This window comes from Mobula hypostoma, chromosome 13 (assembly GCF_963921235.1).
Source record: "Mobula hypostoma chromosome 13, sMobHyp1.1, whole genome shotgun sequence".
NCBI classification, from domain to species: Eukaryota; Metazoa; Chordata; class Chondrichthyes; order Myliobatiformes; family Myliobatidae; genus Mobula; species Mobula hypostoma.
This window is the reverse complement of record NC_086109.1, coordinates 75,075,798-75,099,264: the sequence shown is the minus strand read 5'-3', so window position 1 is coordinate 75,099,264 and position 23,467 is coordinate 75,075,798. Positions and strand designations below refer to the sequence as shown.

Sequence of the window (23,467 nt, the reverse complement as noted above, 5' to 3'; positions counted from 1 at the left end):
CTCCTGTCAGTCAAAATGGTATTACCGAGCTTAGTAGCTGAGCCACATGTGAGGGCCAGGAGCTGGACTTGGTTGTCAGAGGCTATTTGAGGCGCATGCCATCTTAGTCAAGTAAGTTAAGTATTCCCTGTGCCTTTCTTCACCACATTATGTACCTGTATGATTATGTTCTAGGATCTCTGGACATGTATTTCATGGCCTTCTGTTGTCAGTGTGCTACTAGTTATTACATAGCCTTTCTTTGTGCTTCCCAAATACATCACTTCACATTTTCCTGACTGAAATCCATTTCCTGTTCTGCTCACAGGATTGATTTATTGACATCATCTTGCTAGCTAGAGCTTTTCTTCCTCATTATCAACCATGTGACCGACCATCTGACAACCATTCTATGGTTTTCAATATACACCAGGGCTGGTCAAAGTTCTCTTGATTTGCATGTGGATCCTTAATGTTTCAGAGCTGCTGAAATTTTGTGGTGGTGTTTGGTGGTCGTACATGGTAACTTCGGTGGAGCTGTCCTTAAGTGTCCATTGCATGATACCCCTCAATCCTGGAGGTCAAGCCATAAAACAAATCCCACCATTCTCTTCAACCCAAAATCTCTTCTGATTTATGAGTGACTTCCACCAGCTTGCAGGCAACTAGTAGCTCCATTTAAAGAGGTTCAGGCCTAGTTTCAATCACAGTAACTGGACTCATCTGTTCCGGCCACTCACCCCATCAGGGACTGAGGAGACAATGCAGAAACATCATCTAACTTCTGAAATGTTAGCACAACCTGCTGTGAATCCTGCATTGGTCCCAGTGATTTCAAAATGCAATGCCTGTACTTGTTCTCCAGCGCTATCTGGTATAGACCTTTATGTATCTGTGAACCAGGCTGAAGGGTGCACTAACACAAGCAAAATGATGGAGAGACTCAGATCAGACAGCATCTATGAAAACGAGTAACCAATCAATGACTCAGTCTGAAACTCTTCTCCAGGTCTGGAAAGGAAGGGGAAAGACGCCAGAATAAAAAGATAGTGGGAGAGGAAGGTGTACAAGCCAGAAGGTGAAAGGTGAAACTAGGTGGGAGGGAAAAGTAAAGGGCAGGAGAAGAAGGAATCTGATAGGGGAGGAGAGTGGACTATTGGAAAAAGGGAAGGAGGGGCACAAAGGGGAGGTGATAGGCATGTAAGGAGAAGAGGTAAGCAGCCAGAGTGGGGAATAGAAGAAGAAGGAAGGAGGAAGGGAAAAGAAAAAAAAAGAGAAAAAAATTAAATTACCAGAAGGACAAGTCAATGCTCATGCCATCAGTTTGGAGGCTACCTAGGTGGAATATGGGGCCCTGCTCCTCCATCCTGAGAGGGGTTCATCAAGGAGCAAAATTTCAAAATGGGAATGGGGCTAGCAATTAAAATGTTTGGCTACTGGGAATTCCAGTCTTGATGGATGGAGCGAAGGTGCTCGTCAAAGCAGTCCCGCAATTTACGTTGGGTCTCACAAATGTAGAGGAGGCCACATCAGGAGCACCAGATACAATAGATGAGCCCAACAGACACCTTAGGAGAAATGTTGATTCCCCTAGAGGGACTGTTTGGGGCCCTGATTGGAGGTGAGGGAGGAGGTGAATGGGCAGATATAGCATTTCTCACACTTGTAGGGATATGTGCAGGAAGGTGATTAGTGAGGGGGAAGAATAAAACTGGTCTCACAAGTGATGGCACAAACAGTGCATAAATAAACAAATGAAAGCACAAATGATTTAATCACACACCATTTATCTTTGATTCTGTACATATCTCTCCTTTACTCCAGCATGAATTGCAGGTCAGCCCCACACCAACCGGTACCAAGAAACAAAGAAGCATAATCATTCTCTAATTAACCCATATGCCTTGGTCTCACTCTCTCACAGATAGTTCTTTTATCCTATCCAGTAATCCTGCCACTCTCTCTGCAACTTAAAATGTATTTTATCTTTCTATCCCAATTCTGTGAAAGGGTTTCTGCCCTGAGGCATTAACATTGTTTCTCTTTCTACAGGTACTACCTGACCTGGTCAGTGTTAACAACATCTTATGTCTTTATTTCAGATTTCCAGCATCTGGCTTCCAATTATCCCAAGTTCTTCCCTCAGAAAACTTTTCAGAATTCTTTCAGATTCAGAAGAAATTGATATGTCACCAGACAATCCTATACTAAGATATTTCTAAAATTTACATATGTTTATAGTTTGTTAATTGAGATACAGTGTGGAGTATGTCTTTCTGGCCCTTTGAGACACACCACCCAGCAATCCTCGATTCAATCCACACCTAATCATGAGACAATTTACAATGACCAATAAATCTACCAAACAGTACACCTTTGGACTGTGGGAGAAAACCAGAGTAAGCCCATGCTGTCATAGGCAGAATATACAAACCCCTTATATAACAGAAACACAAAGTCCCTTTAAATAAATCAATCTAAGTAGTAGCAATCTCTGGCAATAATCACATAAAAATACACTTTTTGTTTATTCTGAAATATTTTCTTGGAGAAATATGCTTTGGAATAGTTTAGAAAAATAAAATAAACATTATTGCAGAATGGAAAAAAAGATTCATGAAGTTTCATTAAGAGATCACATAGACATGTCTGTCATTTGTCAATGTTGCACATGCTTGGAAAATACAAATTCTGTTCAGAATTCTTTCACATTTTGAATGGGCAGAGAATTGGCATTGCTTGGGGAAGATCTATTATCCCATTGAAGATGGCGAATGTTGCAGAGAATGATGTATTGGATACAGAGGCTCATGGGGTAATTGGTGAGGACAAGAGGAACTCTATCCCTGTTAAGGCAATGGGAAGAAGGGATGGAGGAGGTGTGGGTGAGGGCAGCATCAGTGATGGTGATAGGTATACCAACTGTCAGTGATGAACAAAAAGAGGAACACATAAATGCACAGCACTGAAGAGAGACTCAAGTAAGAGTTGAAGGATAAGGTGTCAAGCCAGACAGATTAGGGTCTGCTAGTTGTTTTTTCCTATATAAGTAGCAAAAGGCCAATAGTGGAATATATTTAGCACATAATCAGCTTTGGTATGAGTGAGTGAAAAACGTTTCTTCATGAAACATAGAAACATAGAAAATAGGTGCAGGAGTAGGCCATTCGGCCCTTCGAGCCTGCACCGCCATTTATTATGATCATGGCTGATCATCCAACTCAGAACCCCGACCCAGCCTTCCCTCCATACCCCCTGACCCCTGTAGCCACAAGGGCCATATCTAACTTCCTTTTAAACATAGCTAATGAACTGGCCTCAACAGTTTGCTGTGGCAGAGAATTCCACAGATTCACCACTCTCTGTGTGAAGAAGTTTTTCCTAATCTCGGTCCTAAAAGGCTTCCCCTCTATCCTCAAACTGTGACCCCTCGTTCTGGACCTCCCCAACATCGGGAACAATCTTCCCGCATCTAGCCTGTCCAATCCCTTTAGGATCTTATACGTTTCAATCAGATCCCCCCTCAATCTTCTAAATTCCAACGAGTACAAGCCCAGTTCATCCAGTCTTTCTTCATATGAAAGACCTGCCATCCCAGGAATCAATCTGGTGAACCTTCTTTGTACTCCCTCTATGGCAAAGATGTCTTTCCTCAGATTAGGGGACCAAAACTGCACACAATACTCCAGGTGTGGTCTCACCAAGGCCTTGTACAACTGCAGTAGTACCTCCCTGCTCCTGTACTCGAATCCTCTCGCTATAAATGCCAGCATACCGTTCGCCTTTTTCACCGCCTGCTGTACCTGCATGCCCACTTTCAATGACTGGTGTATAATGACACCCAGGTCTCGTTGCACCTCCCCTTTTCCTAATCGGCCACCATTCAGATAATAATCTGTTTTCCTATTTTTGCCATCAAAGTGGATAACTTCACATTTATCCACATTAAATTGCATCTGCCATGAGTTTGCCCACTCACCCAACCTATCCAAGTCACCCTGCATCCTCTTAGCATCCTCCTCACTGCTAACACTGCCACCCAGCTTCGTGTCATCCGCAAACTTGGAGATGCTGCATTTAATTCCCTCATCCAAGTCATTAATATATATTGTAAACAACTGGGGTCCCAGCACTGAGCCTTGCGGTACCCCACTAGTCACTGCCTGCCATTCTGAAAAGGTCCCTTTTATTCCCACTCTTTGCCTCCTGTCTGCCAACCAACTCTCTATCCACATCAATACCTTACCCCCAATACCGTGTGCTTTAAGTTTGCACACTAATCTCCTGTGTGGGACCTTGTCAAAAGCCTTTTGAAAATCCAAATATACCACATCCACTGGTTCTCCCCTATCCACTCTACTAGTTACATCCTCAAAAAATTCTATGAGATTCGTCAGACATGATTTTCCTTTCACAAATCCATGCTGACTTTGTCCAATCATTTCACCGCTTTCCAAATGTGCTGTTATCACATCCTTGATAACTGACTCCAGCAGTTTCCCCACCACCGACGTTAGGCTAACCGGCCTATAATTCCCCGGTTTCTCTCTCCCTCCATTTTATAATAACAGCAACATTATGCATACAGTAATTTTGGACATAGAAAGTTAACATTTGATCCTAAAAGGGCAACATCGCAGAACAGGATTATGTAAAATTGGCATTTAAATAGTCTAATACAATATCTTAATATAACTTTCATGAGGGATTATCTGAAAAATTGGTAAATGGTTTGCTCCTCACAACTTGTAGAGTGAAGCACCTTCAACGGTGTAACTGTTGTCATAGTATTGGCATGTGCATTACTCATGGATAACCCCATGCACTGAGATGTGTAGATGGCAATATTATGGCCAAGAGCTATGGCGACCATCTGGAATCCTGCTACAATGATAGATGAAGGTGCCAAAGAGGTTGCTAAGCAATAATCAGAGCTTCATTCACCATTCAAATCTCACTTAAACCTCATGCAACAATGCATTACATTTTCCTGTTTATAAGAACTTACTGAACAGTATTAGGAGTTGGCCACATGGCCTCCAGATGAAACCTGTCTGCAATTGAGTGAAATCATATCCAATCCCACACTTCCAATCCACTTCCTTGCATGATTCTCATATACCCCAATTTCCTTGGTTCCTCTTTGTGTTTAGCAGACTTTAAAATGAGCATCCTTCATAGACATCCGAAATTCTAATCAGCTCACTAAAGCCAAAAATAAAGTTGGTGAAGAGTATTATATCGCACCTTGTGGAAGAGCAGAGATTTGCTAAAAACAATTCTGGCTGATAACTACACACATACTTCACCTCCCTTTGAGTTTGCAGTTGTTTTCCCAGGTAGAAGTGAGAAATATGAAGCATTTGTCATCACTGCACTTGCATGTTCTGGGCCAATCACATCACAAAGAATACTTCATATGGATTTAATAAATCAATCTAAATAGTAAAAATTTCTGGCAATAAACATACTTTTCATGAACTATAAAAATATATTTATTTTTCTTCGTTTAATCTGAAAAAATTATTGGTGCAATATGCTTTGGAATAGCTTGAAAACTAAAAATAACATTGCAGAATGGAAAAAAAGATTCATGAAGTTGTATTAAAGAGATCACGCAGACATATCTACAGACATCCCACCCTGCAAAAACTCATTTCAGGAAGGTAGCACCCCCGCCCCCCGCAACCCCGTAAGACCACCCCCCCCCGTCGACCTCCAAGGGTGTATGTAATACTTTGCTTACTGATTTTGTTTAATCTGTAAACCAAGTTGGGTATATGCAGCAAATGTGACATTAAAATATGTACCTATATTATATTATATTATCATGTTTATTCTATTACAACTTTAAGCAAGTCTACAGGGAGTTTGGCCTCATCACGTAGGAAAACAATAGCGTAGCTCCTCGGCAGCTAGCCAGCTAGTTTAAATCAGGGGTCCCCAACCTTTTTGCGCTGCGGACTGGTTTAATATTGACAATATTCTTGTGGACCAACCAACCCAGGGGTGGCGGGAGGGTTTGGGTGTTAAACGTGACTGGAATATAGGTGATAAGTCAACTATAAGTCACTTGTAAGTGGTTAATACACTCAATTTCATTTCTAAAGTGGTTTATCTAACAAATTTAATATTAAACACACAGCACATATTTTCCTCGCATGAATGTAGTGATAAGTCAATTACAACAGTGGTCCCAAACCTCCAGGCCGCGAAGAATGCAGTGGTACAGCGGTAGCCAGAAGGCACCCAGCACATCTTTAAGAAAAAAGCTGAAATAAACAAGCTAATTGATTAGGTGCCGCCTGGCACGTAAATGTCGGCCCAGATCAGAGGTGACACAATCAGCAATCGCCTCTGATCTGGGCCGACATTTATATGCCGGGCGGCACCTAATTAATTAGCTTGATTATTTCGGCTTTTTTCTTAAAGGTGTACAGGGTGCGTTCTGGCCACCGCTGTATTCTTCGCGGCACGGAGGTTGGGGACCACTGAATTATAAATCACTTATAAGTCAATAGCATCATAGCATTTTAAGTAACGTTTGGATATTAAACACACAGCGCATATTTTCCTTCGTATGAACATAAAAAATCATTGCAACACACTAATATCGCTGAATCAGCGGGAGCCCTGGGCTTGTTTTCCTGCAACAAGACAGTCCTATCGAGAGGTGATGGGAGACAGCGATACTCGAAGGGGGTTCCTCATGTCCAGTCTATTCCGCAATTTAGTTTTCGTTGCGTTCATTGCAGAAAACTCCGCTTCGCAGGAATATGTTGGAATTGGAAGCAACGTTTTCAGTGCTTTCGTGTCTATCTCAGGATATTCAGCCTTAACTTTGACCCAGAATGCCCACAGAAATGTTATGTCAAACATACTTTTCAGTGCACTGTCATTTGCAAGCTGGAGGAGTTGATCTTTTACCCGCGCTGACATGGATGATGCACCTGGGACATTCACAAATGGGTCACGGACCCATTCCTTTGCACGTCTTGAGTCACTGATGACCTCGTGTGCGTTAAAATTCAACAGTGTGTGACAGGGAATGAGGAAAGGTGCAGCTGACACCTTTGAATTATATTGTTTCCTCACGACCCTGTGGTTGGGGATCACTCTTAGCACGAAGAGAGACCAATCAGAATGCTCGCTCTCCCTCTCAAAAAAATCTGTTTCTGGGATGTTGTATATAATTCCGGGAGTCAGGGAACCACAATCGATATGCAGGAGACTCCCGGAACTTCCGGGAGAGGTGGGATGTCTGTATCTATCATTTGTCAATGTTGCACACGCTTGAAAAATGCTAATTCTGCTCAAAATTCTTATACATTTTGAATGGGCAGAGAATTGGCATCGGCTGGGGATAGAATATCATCCAGAACACTGGAAGCATTTTCTCTTCTACATCAAACTGTATCATGGAGTTTTGATTATACATTTGATGCACATTATAAGCAAATGAAAATCTGGTTGAATCTCTCTTCCTAAACTGTTTCACCTGAATCTTATCTGCCCTCTGAGCGCACTGTAAGAGTTGCCTAGGGTTCAACTGCCACTCACCATTTCAAATACAAAAAAGTGGCCATTTCTATAGAGATCAGCTTAGACAGTGAGTTTTACGCACCTTTATGCTTGCACCATGCCAATGTTTCACATAATATCATTGCAGTCAGACACAGAAGGAATTAGCTATACATCAGTGCAGTGTGTGTTATGACCTGCAACTATACCAGTCTAACAATGATAACAAAAAGTGAGACTTCAAATGAGCCAGCTTCAAACTAAAATAATGGTGAAATACTGTGATTTTAAAATCCTCAGCTTTGTTTCATCAAATTCCCAATGGGCTCATCAGTTCCATCACTATGTATCTCCTCCAGGCCTACCTTCCTTTGAGATTTCTGCCCTCCTCCATTTCTGGCCATTTCCATATTTGTGTTTTTCATGGCTGTATCACAAGCAGCAGCATCTTTGGACGCCTTGGCCCTAAGCCCTGGAATTCCCTCTTTAACCCTCTTTACCTTGTTATCACTTTCCCTCCCTTAAGATGATGGTAAAATTTATTGCACCAAGCCATCGATCAACGCATCCTAATATCTTATTATATGGTTCAATGTCAAAAGGTTTTTACTGGTGTTCCTATGAAGAACATTTGGAACATTTTACAACTTAAGAGATGCCATATAAATTCAAATTGTTGCTGTTAAACAACGATCGAGGGTCTCTGGCTTAGGATAGGAATATCAATGTGCATTTGGGAAAAGACAGCCTGCATTAGTTTTCTCTGTAGGGCAATACCAACACTGCCAACTCCAAATAAACGTCAGTAGCCCACTGTGTATTACCCGGCTGGAAAATGCACAGGAAATTAATAATTGATCGTAAATAAACATTCAATGAGAGATTTTGCAAAGTGTGTAATAGTGTTTGGGAGTCATTTGCATACCAGTCTCAATGTCCCAGACATAAACTGCTCCATCTTTGCATCCGACGATCAGGAGGTCTTCTGCTGGGCGCCATTTTATTAGACTCACAGGGGAGAGATGTTTCCTTGCATGCATCAGGCAAGCTCGACACTGAAGGCTCAGCAACGCCACAGAATTATCATTTGCTACACAGCAAATAGTCTGGCGCATCTCAGGCTAATGGAGGAAAATGGGTGGCATGTTTAGTTCTTCATTAAAGGCAACTCAACAAACATTTTTACTTCACATTAAATTATTAAGGCATCTGTTAGTCTTACGAGACCATGGACCTGCATCTGGAAAGTATTTACTCTCCAGGGCACAGGCCTGGGCAAGGTTGTACGGAAGACCGGCAGTTGCCCATGCTGCAAGTCTCCCCTCTCCACGACACCGATGTTGTCCAAGGGAAGGGCAAGGGCCGATACAGCTTGGCACCAGTGTCATCGCAGAGCACTGTGTGGTTAAGTGGCTTGCTCAAGGACACAACACGTTGCTTCAGTTGGGGCTCGAACTCACAACCTTCAGATCGCTAGTCCAATGCCTTAACCACTTGGCCACGTGCCCACATTTACTTCACATACAGAAACCAAATGATTATATTGTGCATTATTTGGACAGAGAATAGTCAGTTACTGTTGAATTACCTCAGCCACTGATGCACAAAAGCACAGAAGATGGAGAGATTTAAATTCAATTATCTACATACACACACTTATTTATTTATTTATTGATTGATTCATCGATCGATCCGAACAGGCCCTTCTGGCTCTTCAAGCCGGGCCGCCCAGCAATCCCCTGATTTAATCCTAACCTAATCACAGGACAATTTACAATGACCAAGTAACCTATTAACCCGTACATCTTTGGATGGTGGGAGAAAACCAGCACACTCAGGGGGAAACCCATGCAGTCAGGGGAGAACGTCCAAACTCCTTACAGGCAGTGGTGGGAATTGGACCCAGGTCACTGGTACTGTAAAGCATTGTGTTAACCACTGTGCTACTGTGCTGCCCCGTACATATCTCTGGAATATAGAGTAAGTATCTGTATCATGATGACTACAAAACAAATGGATTGCTATGAACGGTACTCTGGTTTACTAAAGTCCCTCATGGAAGGAAATCTAAATATGGTAGATTCTTAACTGTGCCCAAAAATATCATTGCATGCCACTTAGGAGCCAATTTGCAATGGAAAATAAATGTTTGGCTCACCAGCAATGTCCACTAATTGAGGCAAACAAACTTGATCAAAAATAACACAGAGGAGAGAAGCTGGTTTCAGTTCTGATATATCGCTCTCTAATAAAGGACATTTCCTGTAGGATAAAGACCTCCTCAATGGTCTACAACACTCATCTTTGCTAAAGAGCATTGCTGCCTAGGTTAGCCATGGTTCCAGGGATAGCCTTGAGTCATCTTCCAATTCTTCGTGTTTCGGAGGCTGAACCTTCCTGCGAGTTGTGACAGTGAAGATTGTGATGTTCTCATCACCATAAAGGTGCCTGACCCCGTCCTGGCCCAACAATGCACACATCCAGCACGGGCAGCTGGAGAACAATTAGTAGCAGGGAGCCTGCTGTTTTCCTTTTCCTCGGCCCAGACGAGGTGCTGCCAATTAGAGCTCCCCTACTGTGCCCTGACTGAAATGCCTGATAATAAAATTAATCTGTAATTGTCTCAGCTTGGGAAGGTTGTGAAGCTGAGGGGTGAGGGGTGGTGGAGGATTAAAAGAAGGGGAAGAGTGGGTGATTAGGAAGTGGTCATGGGCTTTGTGAGGATAAAGGTGAACCAGTGCAGAATCCACTGGGACACCACTCTTGTTACACTAGGCACCATGCCAGCAAATATATCGATGTGCTCTTCTATGAGTATATCCAGCTAGTAAATGATTATAAACACCCCATTACTGCATGCATTACATCCATTTAGAGCCTATTAAGATGTTAAATACAATAATGAAAATGTTTAGTACATAACATCTTTATATCAACATCAATATCATGATTTTTTTCATCACTAAATCAATGGTTTGTTATTGCCCCAATATGTCATAATGCAGCTAAGGACTCAATGGGAGAACATTCATTTACATACATCTTATCATTACTTACACTGCATTCCTCTGGGCACACGGATAGGTTCAGAACTGGGCCTGCATGCAGCACAAATTTGTGCAGAGCCTCTCCTTTGAACATGTTCCACAAGATCACACACGATTCCTCGTCTCCCGAGGCCAGCCAGCTGGCGTCAAAGGTTGCAGATTTACTGTGCGGGTGGAGGAGGCAGGTAACCCGGCCACAGTGCCCGACCAGAATCCTGTGGGGTAACCAAGCTGAGGGAACAAACATTCATCGACAGGAGTCATGGAGATATGGTCATTCAGGACGAGACAAGCCCTTTGGCCCGTCCAGTCAATGCAGAACATCAAGTAACAGGAATTCTGCAGATGCTGGAAATTCAAGCAACATACATCAAAGTTGCTGGTGAACGCAGCAGGCCAAGCAGCATCTATAGGAAGAGGCGCAGTCGACGTTTCAGGCCGAGACCCTTCGTCAGGACTAACTGAAGGAAGAGTGAGTAAGGGATTTGAAAGCTGGAGGGGGAGGGGGAGATGCAAAATGATAGGAGAAGACAGGAGGGGGAGGGATAGAGCCGAGAGCTGGACAGGTGATAGGCAAAAGGGGATACGAGAGGATCATGGGACAGGAGGCCTAGGGAGAAAGACGGGGGGGGGGTGACCCAGAGGATGGGCAAGAGATATATTCAGAGGGAGAAAAAGGAGAGTGAGAGAAAGAATGTGTGCATAAAAATGAGTAACAGCTGGGGTACGAGGGGGAGGTGGGGCCTAGCGGAAGTTAGAGAAGTCAATGTTCATGCCATCAGGTTGGAGGCTACCCAGACGGAATATAAGGTGTTGTTCCTCCAACCTGAGTGTGGCTTCATCTTTACAGTAGAGGAGGCCGTGGATAGACATGTCAGAATGGGAATGGGATGTGGAATTAAAATGTGTGGCCACTGGGAGATCCTGCTTTCTCTGGCGGACAGAGCGTAGATGTTCAGCAAAGCGGTCTCCCAGTCTGCGTCGGGTCTCACCAATATATAAAAGGCCACATCGGGAGCACCGGACGCAGTATATCACCCCAGTCGACTCACAGGTGAAGTGATGCCTCACCTGGAAGGACTGTTTGGGGCCCTGAATGGTGGTAAGGGAGGAAGTGTAAGGGCATGTGTAGCTGTTTTATCACCCCTTGTTCAATCCCTTCCGACCTATGTTCGTGACACTTCTCACGCTCTTAAACTTTTCGATGATTTTAAGTTCCCTGGCCCCCACCGCTTTATTTTCACCATGGATGTCCAGTCCTTATATACTTCCATCCCCCATCAGGAAGGTCTCAAAGCTCTACGCTTCTTTTTGGATTCCAGACCTAATCAGTTCCCCTCTACCACCACTCTGCTCCATCTAGCGGAATTAGTCCTTACTCTTAATAATTTCTCCTTTTGCTCCTCCCATTTCCTCCAAACTAAAGGTGTAGCTATGGGCACCCGTATGGGCCCTAGCTATGCCTGCCTTTTTGTTGGGTTTGTGGAACAATCTATGTTCCGTGCCTATTCTGGTATCTGTCCCCCACTTTTCCTTCGCTATATCGACGACTGCATTGGCGCTGCTTCCTGCACGCATGCAGAACTCGTTGACTTTATTAACTTTGCCTCCAACTTTCACCCTGCCCTCAAGTTTACCTGGTCTATTTCCGACACCTCCCTCCCCTTTCTAGATCTTTCTGTCTCTGTCTCTGGAGACAGCTTATCCACTGATATCTACTATAAGCCTACTGACTCTCACAGCTATCTGGACTATTCCTCTTCTCACCCTGTCTCTTGCAAAAACGCCATCCCCTTCTCGCAATTCCTCCGTCTCTGCCGCATCTGCTCTCAGGATGAGGCTTTTCATTCTAGGACGAGGGAGATGTCTTCATTTTTTAAAGAAAGGGACTTCCCTTCCTCCACTATCAACTCTGCTCTTAAACGCATCTCCTCCATTTCACGTACATCTGCTCTCACTCCATCCTCCCACCACCCCACTAGGAATAGGGTTCCCCTGGTCCTCACCTACCACCCCACCAGCCTCCGGGTCCAACATATTATTCTCCGTAACTTCCGCCACCTCCAACGGGATCCCACCACTAAGCACATCTTTCCCTCCCCCACTCTCTCTGCATTCCGCAGGGATCGCTCCCTACACAACTCCCTTGTCCATTCGTCCCCCCCATCCCTCCCCACTGATCTCCCTCCTGGCACTTATCCGTGTAAGCGGAACAAGTGCTACACATGCCCTTACACTTCCTCCCTTACCACCATTCAGGGCCCCAAACAGTCCTTCCAGGTGAGGCATCACTTCACCTGTGAGTCGACTGGGGTGATATACTGCGTCCGGTGCTCCCGATGTGGCCTTTTATATATTGGTGAGACCCGACGCAGACTGGGAGACCGCTTTGCTGAACATCTACGCTCTGTCCGCCAGAGAAAGCAGGATCTCCCAGTGGCCACACATTTTAATTCCACATCCCATTCCCATTCTGACATGTCTATCCACGGCCTCCTCTACTGTAAAGATGAAGCCACACTCAGGTTGGAGGAACAACACCTTATATTCCGTCTGGGTAGCCTCCAACCTGATGGCATGAACATTGACTTCTCTAACTTCCGCTAGGCCCCACCTCCCCCTCGTACCCCAGCTGTTACTCATTTTTATGCACACATTCTTTCTCTCACTCTCCTTTTTCTCCCTCTGAATATACCTCTTGCCCATCCTCTGGGTCACCCCCCCCCGTCTTTCTCCCTAGGCCTCCTGTCCCATGATCCTCTCGTATCCCCTTTTGCCTATCACCTGTCCAGCTCTCGGCTCTATCCCTCCCCCTCCTGTCTTCTCCTATCATTTTGCATCTCCCCCTCCCCCTCCAGCTTTCAAATCCCTTACTCACTCTTCCTTCAGTTAGTCCTGACGAAGGGTCTCGGCCTGAAACGTCGACTGCGCCTCTTCCTATAGATGCTGTTTGGCCTGCTGCGTTCACCAGCAACTTTGATGTATGTTGCAGAACATCAAGTGCCCATTTACATTAATAATACACTAATCCAGCTGTACGTCTCTACACATTCCCATCAACTCACCCCAGAGTCTACCATTTACCTTTTTTTCATCATAGTCTCTTTGGGGGCTTTGCTTGCATTGTGGGTGGTGGAGGGCTGATGCTTTTGCTGAGGCAGGTGGGGGTAGAGGGAGTGGGGAGGGTTGATGCTTTGCTTCTACTTGTGCATGGGAGGGGGAGAGGGCTTTGGGGTTCTAATGTTTTTCCCTCATTCGTTCTTTGTGGATTCTTCTTCTGTTTTGTGGATGTCCGTGAAGAGTAAGAATTTCAGGTTGTATACTGTAATGTTCTCTGACATTAAATGGAAACACTGAACCATTGAACTTACCTACACAGAGGAGAGCAATTTATAGTGACCAATTTAACTGACAAACCCACACGTCATTTGGATATGGAAACAAACTGCAGCAGCTGAGGGAATCCAAAGGGAAAAATTTCAGACTCCACACAGACAGTACCAGAGATTGAATTGAACTTAGGTTAATGGAGATATCGAGGTAGCTCCACTAGCTTTGCCACTGTGCCATCCTGGAATGATATAACTGAACGTATTGGGTTTGAAACCCAGGCCCCTGCTTTGCAGTTAAAGATCAAAATACCAAAACTACAAGGAGCAAAGAAGACATTTTCTTCCAAGTTTAAATTTAAATTCCAATGATACCCTGGGTTTGCTAGTACATACAGGCAGTTCTATACACAGGAATCTAAATGGGGTCCAGCTGTGGCCTCCAGGTAGTGCTGTAGAGATTGCGGAGCCCTTTCACTGTGGAACCAGCTGGTGGAGCTGGTCCAAGGATCCAAGATCCCAGCGTTTTCAACAGGAAATGCAGGACTGCAGGAAAGGAAGCAAGTGAAGCAAAAATGGAAAATTAAGCAACAAGAAACCTGCAGGAGGAACTTAGCGGGTCGAGCAGCATCTGTGGAAGGAAATGAATTGACATTTTGGACTGCATCAGGATGGAAAATGGAGAGATGGTTAGTATAAGGAAGAGAAGGGGAGTGGTGAGACAGGAGATGGAGATGACTGGTATACCAAGGAGGTGTGTGAAATGGCAGGCAGGTGGTGGCAGGTAAGGGAGGGGTGTGAGGGTGGAGGTGGCAGGGGTGTGAGCGATGGAAGAAGACAAAGTGAGAAAAAATATATTGAGAGGCAGACAGAGCAAGGTAGGGGTAGCACTTGGAACATGTGAAGTTTGGAGACATCTTCCAGAAGGAGATAAGCAGGAACACAAAGTGGAAACATTTCTGGACTCTGATAAGTAGAGGAGCTGAGAATGGGAACCGTTGGGGCTGAAGTGAATGGCATATGGAACCGGAACAAGAACCAGAACCAGATGTAGTCGGGGGGGGGGGGGGTCAGTGAACTGTGTGTCTAATGGGTAGGTGGAACCAGGAGGGGAGGGAGATGAAGATGGGTGATGGGGTCCTGGGGGTGGATTTGAGGCAAAGGGTTCAAAAGTGTGACAATTGGAGGAAAATTGGAAGGTGAGACATATGGACATACAGACAGGGACAGAGCCACAAACAGGACAAAATCTGCAGATGCTGGAAATCCAAGCAACACACACAAAATGCTGGAGGAACTCAGCAGGTCAGGTAGCATCTATGGAAAAAAGTAAACATTTGACGTTTCAACTTGAAGCTTTTCAGCAAGACAGAGACAGGGAGTGCGAGAGAGAGAGAGAGTGAGAGCGTGCAAGAGTGTGAGAGTGCGAGAGTGAGATAGAGTGTGAGAGAGAGAGAGAGTGAGAAAGTGTGAGAGTGAGATCATGTGTGTGAGAGAGAGATGGTGGGGGTTGGAAGGGTGACATAAATTTGGAAAACCCAATGTTCATACCATTGGGTTGTTGACTACCTGACAGAATATGAGGTATCGTTCCTCAAGTTTGCATGCAGCCTCAACGTGACAGTGTAGAAGGCCAAGGATGGGGAAAGGGAAGGGGGACAAAAATGGACATTGCAGCCCTAGAATGGGTGTATGGCGAGACGATCACCAAAGTAGAGGAGCCAACATCAGAAGCATCAAGTGTAGCAGACAAGGTTGGAGGAGATGCTTGTGAACCATTGCCTCACCCAGAACAGCTCTTCAGGCTCCTGGATAGTGGTGAGGGAAGAGGTGCAAGGACAAGTGTTACACCTGCTGTGACTGCAGGGAAAAGCCCCAGGGGTCAAAGAGATGTAGGTGGGGAGCTACAGGCACACCAGGGAGTCATGGAGGGGAATGGTTCCTGCAGAAGGTTTAAAGGGGTAGTGAGGTGAAGATGTAGTTGGTGTTGGCTTGTTGAAAGTTCAAATTCAATTTTAATTATCATTCAACCATACGTCAATACCCATGAATAGAAAGCTCATGATCCAAATGAAACAGTGTTCCTCCAAGGTCAAGGTGCAAAATACCATAACAACAGCACAAGGCACTGACAGCACATATATAATAGCAAGTCACACAGAAAATATATAGTCCTGTGCAAAAGTCTTTGGCATATATAAAATACAATAGACAGTACATATATTTTATATAAAAAAAGCTAGGGTGCCCAAGACTTATGCACAATACTGTATTTGCCAACATGGAGCAGAGAGCGAGTTTGTAAATCTGGTGGGAGCAAAGGATGTTGGGAATGGCGAGGGTGGAGCGCCTCGCGAGGGGTGTGGAACAGGTGGTGGGAGGAGGAGTGTCAGGGGTTGGGGGGGCGGTGCCCATGCAGACACACCCAGCCCTGAGACACAAGGCAAGGTCTTTTGATACCAAGCAATTGGATTATTGATTATTACAGAATGTCTCTTTGGTGCTTCCCAGTCACTCCCCTCCCCTCCCCTTTTCCCAACCATGATTCCCCTCTCCCTGCCTCCTTTCCACTCTCAGTCCACAATAGAAACCCATTTCAGAACCAGGCTAATCATCACTCACATATGTCATGAAATTTGTTCTGTGCATGGAGAGCATAAATATGGGAAACAGAGAAGATGCAAAAGTCAGCTCCATCAAGCACAGCAGAATGGAAGCTATGCTCTGGAAAAAGGAGGGCATTTGAAATATCCCAGTATGGAATGCTGCATCTTGAGAGCAGAGAAAAGTTTATTTTAGATTAATATGCCTTTTACTTTCTATTAAAAGCATAAGGCCATAAGATATAGAGGCAGAATTAGGCCATTTGGCCCATCGAGTCTGCTCCGCCATTTCATCATGGTTGATCCAACTTCCTACTCAGCCCCAGTCTCCTGCCTTCTCCCCATATCCCTTATGCCCTGACCAATCAAGAATCAGTTAACCTTTGCCTTAAATATACATGAACACTTGGCCTCCACAACTGCCTGTGGCAAAGAATTCCACAGATTTACCACTCTCTAGTTAAAGACTTCCTCCTCATCTTCATTTTAAAAGGATGCTCTTCTATTCTGAGGCTGTGTCCTCTGGTCTTAGATTCTCTCACCATAGGAAACATCCTCTCCACATCCACTCTATCAAGGCCTTTCAGCATTCGATAGGTTTCAATGAGGTTACCCCTTATTCTTCTGTTTTCGAGTGAATACAGGCCCAGAGCCTTCAAGCAATTTAATCCTAGAATCATTTTCATGAATCTCCTTTGAATCCTCTCCAGTTTCAATACATCCTTTCTAAGATAAGGGGGCCAAACTGTCTCACAATACTCCAAGTGAGGCCTTGCTAGAGCTTTATAAAGTTTCAACATTACATCCTTGCTATTATATTCTAGTTCTCTTGAAATGAATGCATTTGCCTTCCTCACCACAAACTCAACCTGTAATTTAACCTTTAGGGAATCCTGCACAAGGACTTCCAAGTCCCTTTGCACCTCAGTTTTTTGTATTTTCCCTCCAGTTCAAAAATAGTCAACTCTTTCATTTCTTCTATCAAAGTGCATGACAATACATTTCTCAACACTGCATTCCATCTGCCATTTCTCCTAATCTGTCTGTCCCTCTGTAGCCTCTCTAATTCCTCAAAACTACCTGCCTTTCCACATATCTTCATATCATCTGCAAACTTTTCAACAAAGCCATCAATGCCATCATCCAAATTACTGACATATAATGTAAAAAGAATTGGTCCCAACACGGACATCTGTGGAAAACCGCTAGTCTCCAGCAGCCAGCCAGGAAAGGCCCCCTTTATTCATACTCTTTGCCTCCTGCCAATTAGCCACTCCTTTATCTGTGCTAGAATCTTTCCTCAAATACCATGGGCTTGTAGCTTGCTAAACAGCCTTGTGTGTGCCAACTTGTCAGAGGCCTTCTGAAAATCCAATTTTAAGAATTTATATGTTTTAAGAGATTTTTAAAACTTACTTCAATTTAATAGATTTAAATTTATCTGTATGTTCAGGATATTCAGAGACATTTTTAAAAATATTTTGGATTTGACAGTCAGCAAAGCTGGGAATGGGATTTTGTCAGTCATCAAAACCTTTGTGGGGATTTCAGGGGCAGGACTTCTTCATTAAAGATTGCTGCTACAAGAACCAAATAGCTCAAGACTTGGATGAATCAGGCCACCTCTGTATCAAGGCCAGAAAAATAGGAGTGTAGGGTAACCATAGATGGTCATTACAGGGAGCAGACCCATTTCCTTAGGGTGATTAATGATTGCAATTGCCAGCAGTAGATCAATGGGTTTGAGTTGACCATATAGAGTTGCAGTCAGCTGCCCATGCCAGCAAGATTGGCCCAAAACATTCACAATTCTTTAGAACTTTTGAACTGTAGTGAAGGATTATGGTTTGCCCGCTACAAATAGCATCAAAGTATCCATTTTATAACTTCCTCTGGCAACAAACTTGTGCACCCTGCAAACATAAATCCTTTTATTCTTGACAACATGAAGAAAATTCATTTAACAGGTCCCATGGTACAGACAAGGATAAAACAATCACTGTTAACTTTGCTGAATTAGGTTAACACCTCATAGCCCCAAATGGGATTTTCTTGGAATATAGCACTACTGATAAGCTTGGCAGTTTTTGCCCCTTTCTAATTGCTCTTCAGAAGGTGATGATAAACCTTTTTGAATCGATGCAACTGATGTGATTCACTAGACAGTTTAAACGTTCTTATTCTAACTCAACAGGAAAGTGATATATTCCCGATGATCCAGGTGAGGGCAAACCAGAAGGCATGGCTTACTGCAGAGATTTGTGCCAGGATGAGGGATTATGATGCTGCCGTTAGGTCAGAGGATGTGACAGCTCTCAGGGAAGTAAGAACTGTGATTTCCTGCTCCATCAGGAAGGTGACGTGGGAGCACGCTCAGAGAATTTACAGCCACTTCTGCGATACCAGAGACATGAGACACTTGCGGCAGGGAATTCAGAGGATTACAGACTACAAGTCTACCCTGTGTCTCAGTGACCAGGATGCCTCACTCCCCAACAGGCTGAATGTCTTTTAATCCAGGTTTGATGCACAGAACAAAATGCTGGTGAGGAAGGCATCCCTTCTCCCAGGGGAGCAGACACTACGTCTAGCTGAAACTGAGGTGAGGAAGACCCTGGCCAGAGTCAACCCATGCAAAGATGCATGACCTGATAATATACCCAGTTGGGTTCTGAAAGACTGCACAGCCCAGTTGACAAAGGTGCTGACGGATACTGTCAACATTTCTCTGGAACAATCCATTGTCCCCTCGGTTTTCAAGGTGAACCATCATTCCAGTGCCAAAGAACGCCACAGTATCCTGCAAAAATGACTATCGTCCAGTGGCATTAACATCAAACATTATGAAATGCTTTGAGCGGCTGGTCATGGAGTGCATTACAGCCTTTCTCCTGACTACATTGGGCCCTTTCCGATCCACTAACGATGCAATAGCCTCTGCACTCCACTCTGTCCTGTTCCACCTGGAAAATGGGGTCTCATATGCCAGGCTGCTGTTTATAGACTTCAGTTTGCCATTCAACACCATCATACACCGGAAACTGGTGGGGAAGCTGTCCTTGCTGGGTCTCGACACCTCCTCTGCAACTGAACACTAGATTTCTTTACAGTAAGGCCATAGTCAGTCTGTGTGGGCAGCAACCTCCCTTGTTCCATTACACTGAGCACTGGCACTCCCCAGGGCTGTGTACTCAGCCCGCCGCTGTTCACACTGCTGACGCATGACGGTGTCGCAGGATCCAGCTCAAACAATTTAAGCCTGATCACTGAGAAGACAAAGGAGAGGTGCAGATGAACTATCCCCCCCCCCCCCAGCGAATGCATGGCTTTTCTGTAGAAAGGCTTAAGTGTACCAAGTTCCTGGAGTTCACATCACGGATGTCCTCACCTGGTCCCTTATTATCACCTCCCTGAATAAGAAGGCATAACAGTGCCTCCACTTCTAAGTAGATTGAGGCAAAAAAGGCTCCCCTCCCCCCACACAACATCTTAACTGTGTTTTACAGGAGCACCATTGAGATTATCCTGACAAGTTGCATCTCCATCTGGTATGGGAGCAGTCAAGCATTGGACCAGAAGTACCTACAAAGGACTACGAGATCAGATGAGAGGATCATAGGGGTCTTTCTACCATCCACTGGGGACATTTATCAGGAGCACTGCGTATACAGGGCCCTTAGTACTATTAAGGATCCCACCCATTCATCCAGCATCCTCTTCGACTCTCTACCACCAGGCAGGAGACTACAATGCATAAAAACAAGAAGGGCCAGGGTGAGAAACAATTTCTACCCCCAGGCATTAGGCTTCTGAACTCCCTGCCACATCGTACTCAAAGTGTCACTGGTTAATCTGTTCCATATCTTGCAATATTTCATATTAATGCACTTTAGTTTGTTACTAACGTGTGATTTATCTGTAGATTTTATCCTTAGCTTCATAAGTTATCGTGTGTCATTTGTGTTATGTGTACTACTGTGCTTTGCCCCCTGATTCAGAGAAACATTGTCTCGTTTCTATATACATTATATGGTTACATACATTATATACATGTATATACTTTAATGATAATAACCTTGACTTGGCTTGATTGATTGTGTGCAATTTGGAGCTACCTTTGTTCTTCTGGATTATGAACTTCCTGGGCATCTGAGGTGCTGCCTAAAGTGTGGAGAGTTTCTTGGGAGTCTCCCATAAGTAATGTGCACAGCTGACACAGTAAGGTAATGGCAGAGAAAGTGTATTTTCAAGCTACTTATTGCAATACGAATTGGGTGGACTGCTCTGTCTTAGAAAAGGTTAATTTTGCCCACCCAGTAAACGTGAAGTAGTATAGATATCGATGGTGCAGAAGCAATAAAGAATGGCATAGCATAGAAGTACAATCCTCTCAGCTATTCTTGCAGCTCCAGTACTTATGTGGTTATTCTGATTGCATTTCAAGTGAGTCGTGGCTTTGAAGATGTGTACAGTGAAGATTCAGTAATAATAATATAAATGTGTGTCCTTGCCATGTGACAGCTAACCTTGGATTTTTCTTTTAGTGCAAACTAGCATTGTTTGCTTCTATTACTGAAGAACCCCAAATGTACTACATAGTGTATCTCCTCTTGAGTGCAAAGGTAATTGATACAGTTTCTGAAGATAATCAAGTCAAAGGCATTACCTTTCGGACCTCTTGTATCAATATGTTCAAATTGAGATAATGTCCAATAATCACAATCAAAGTATTTGTCCTTTATGCTAGGTAGGACTCCTGTCACAAAATTATGATTTTTCCTTTTCATCTCCTTTCATTTCAGTTCACTTTGGACTCCTTGATCTTACATTGTTCATTGGTGTAAGGGCAGTTACCACTGGAATTCACATGGCATACATCGAATCATTAAACTTTATGAGACAAAAATAGGCTCTTCTCCCAGCTTGTCCATATTGATCTAGATTCCCACCTAAACAAGTCCAATTTGTCCATGTTTGACCCTCGTCCAACTAAACCTTTCCTTCCTATATACCTGTCTACGTACCTTTCAAATGTTGATTGTATACCTATGTCAACCACTTCCTCTGGCAGCTCGTTCCATATACTGGCTCTCTTTGGATGAGAAGGAAGCCAGTATGTGGAATGAGCTCTGACGTTCCTATTAAATCTTCTATGCTCACCCTGAACAATTAGTCCCCAATATTGGAAAAAAGACTTGATTCCCTAAACCTGTGAAAAAGAACGTGTATTGACCCTATCCATTCCCATTATGATTTTATACATCTTTGTAATATCTCCTATGCTGCAGTAAATGAAATCCCTACCTGCCCAAATACCCTCCGTAACTCAATCTCTTGAGTCCTGGTGACATCCGTGTAAAACCTCTCTGCTCTCTTTCCAGCCTAATGGCTTTTTTCCTATAGGAGGCTGACCAAAACTGAAAACAAGATTCCAAATGCAGTCCCACAATGCAACATAATGTCCCAAATTCTATACTTAGTGCCTCAATGGAGTCCCAAAAGCCTTCCCTACCGGCCTATCTTGTTGTGATGCCACTTTCAGGAAACTATGAATTTGTACTGCAAGGTTCCTCTGTTCTATAACATCTCTAGGGCCCTACCACTCCACGATTGAACTAAGTTTGTAATAAGATCTGAAAATTAATGGCCCTATGCTCCGTATTATTGCTTATCATTTTTGTTTGAGTACCTGTGTGTAGGGGTTCTTCATTATTTGCATCTCATCTGATTTTGCCACACATAGAACTAGTTTATTTTGTTACTTGTATTTGTAATTAAATGCAATGTCTACTGCCAATCTGTTGGTGTTTGGAGTAAATCAAGAACTGGCTGCTTGCGGGGAATTAATTCACATTATCAAGTAATAAAATTGAGAGCTCAAAGCAGATTAGGTGAAAATGTTAATCAAGTAGAGGAGACAACAAGAGGGATAGCACCACTGGTGACGGGGCTTGCCATGTCCATTCTGGAGCACTTCACACACCTTTGGTCCCCACTGGACACTCACCTCTCACCTGTGGCTCCAAGTAGCTGTATGCATGCAACACCAGCCACACCTTGGTACACCGCTTCAATGGGTGGGCTAAACCAGGTGATGGTAGCCGGCAGCCTCATATCCCAGTAAGATAGGGACCTGCTTATACTAGCGTATGAGATAGCTCCAGTGAACTGGACAGATGAGACCCACAGTGAGATCAGACAGCCAGGCAGGTGGTTTTGCAACACTCCGTGGAGAGCAAAGGGCATGACAAAGCTCAGAAGATGTCATGGTCATCCACTGCCACCAAGGAAGACCCCAGTTTGTGACGCTTGTTCATACCACTGGACCCGGACTTCTAAGGTCGAGAGAGTGGAACTGCCCTAGTGCGATAGTTTTTCCACTTTAAAAACTCACTCGCGCAGGTTTCCTGTCAATGTCAGACATGGTGGACAACCTGTGGTAAACCATGTATATATGTTGTAACTGGGTTACCTGTCTGGACACGCCCCTCTGCTGACTGCTCCTGTGGCTCGTCCCACAGACCCCTGAATAAAGGTGATTGTGTCACTGCTCCTCCCACAGTCCAGGACAGACATACAACATGGACGTAGATCCATTTTACCGTTAATAAAAGCCTTTCAGTAATTACTCTACTTCCAGTCTTTTGGAGTAATTGATAGTGCGTCAATTTTATTAATAGTAATTTTAAGGCATGGAACACGTCCTGAGACCCGACAAGTTAGACCTTGACCAGCAAACATCTGAAGCCGGAAACACTTTCGAACTCTGGCTAGGCTGCTTCGAATCATACCTGGAGGAGCAGTGACACAATCGCCTTTATTCAGGGGTCTGTGGGAGGAGCCACAGGAGCAGTCAGCAGAGGGGCGTGTCCAGACAGGTAACCCAGTTACAACCTATATACATGGTTTACCACACAGCTATCACATAGACAACAAGTAGAAGGGAATACATTTCATAGGAAATTCAGATATTGAAATAGCCCAAAAT

At 44.1% G+C, this 23,467-nt stretch overlaps 1 protein-coding gene across 8 annotated transcripts in view; it reads right to left on the bottom strand.

The window, feature by feature from the left end:
* The window catches only part of LOC134355682 (WD repeat-containing protein 72-like), a 366,748-nt gene that overhangs the window by 261,127 nt on the left and 82,154 nt on the right, over positions 1 to 23,467 (bottom strand). For all 8 annotated transcript variants that reach the window (XM_063065955.1, XM_063065962.1, XM_063065960.1 and 5 more), the window contains exons 12-13: positions 10,558 to 10,778; positions 8,426 to 8,621 (exon numbers count right to left, since the gene is read on the bottom strand). In XM_063065955.1, the coding sequence (XP_062922025.1) occupies positions 8,426 to 8,621; positions 10,558 to 10,778 (417 nt within the window). The remainder of the gene's footprint in view (positions 1 to 8,425; positions 8,622 to 10,557; positions 10,779 to 23,467) is intronic.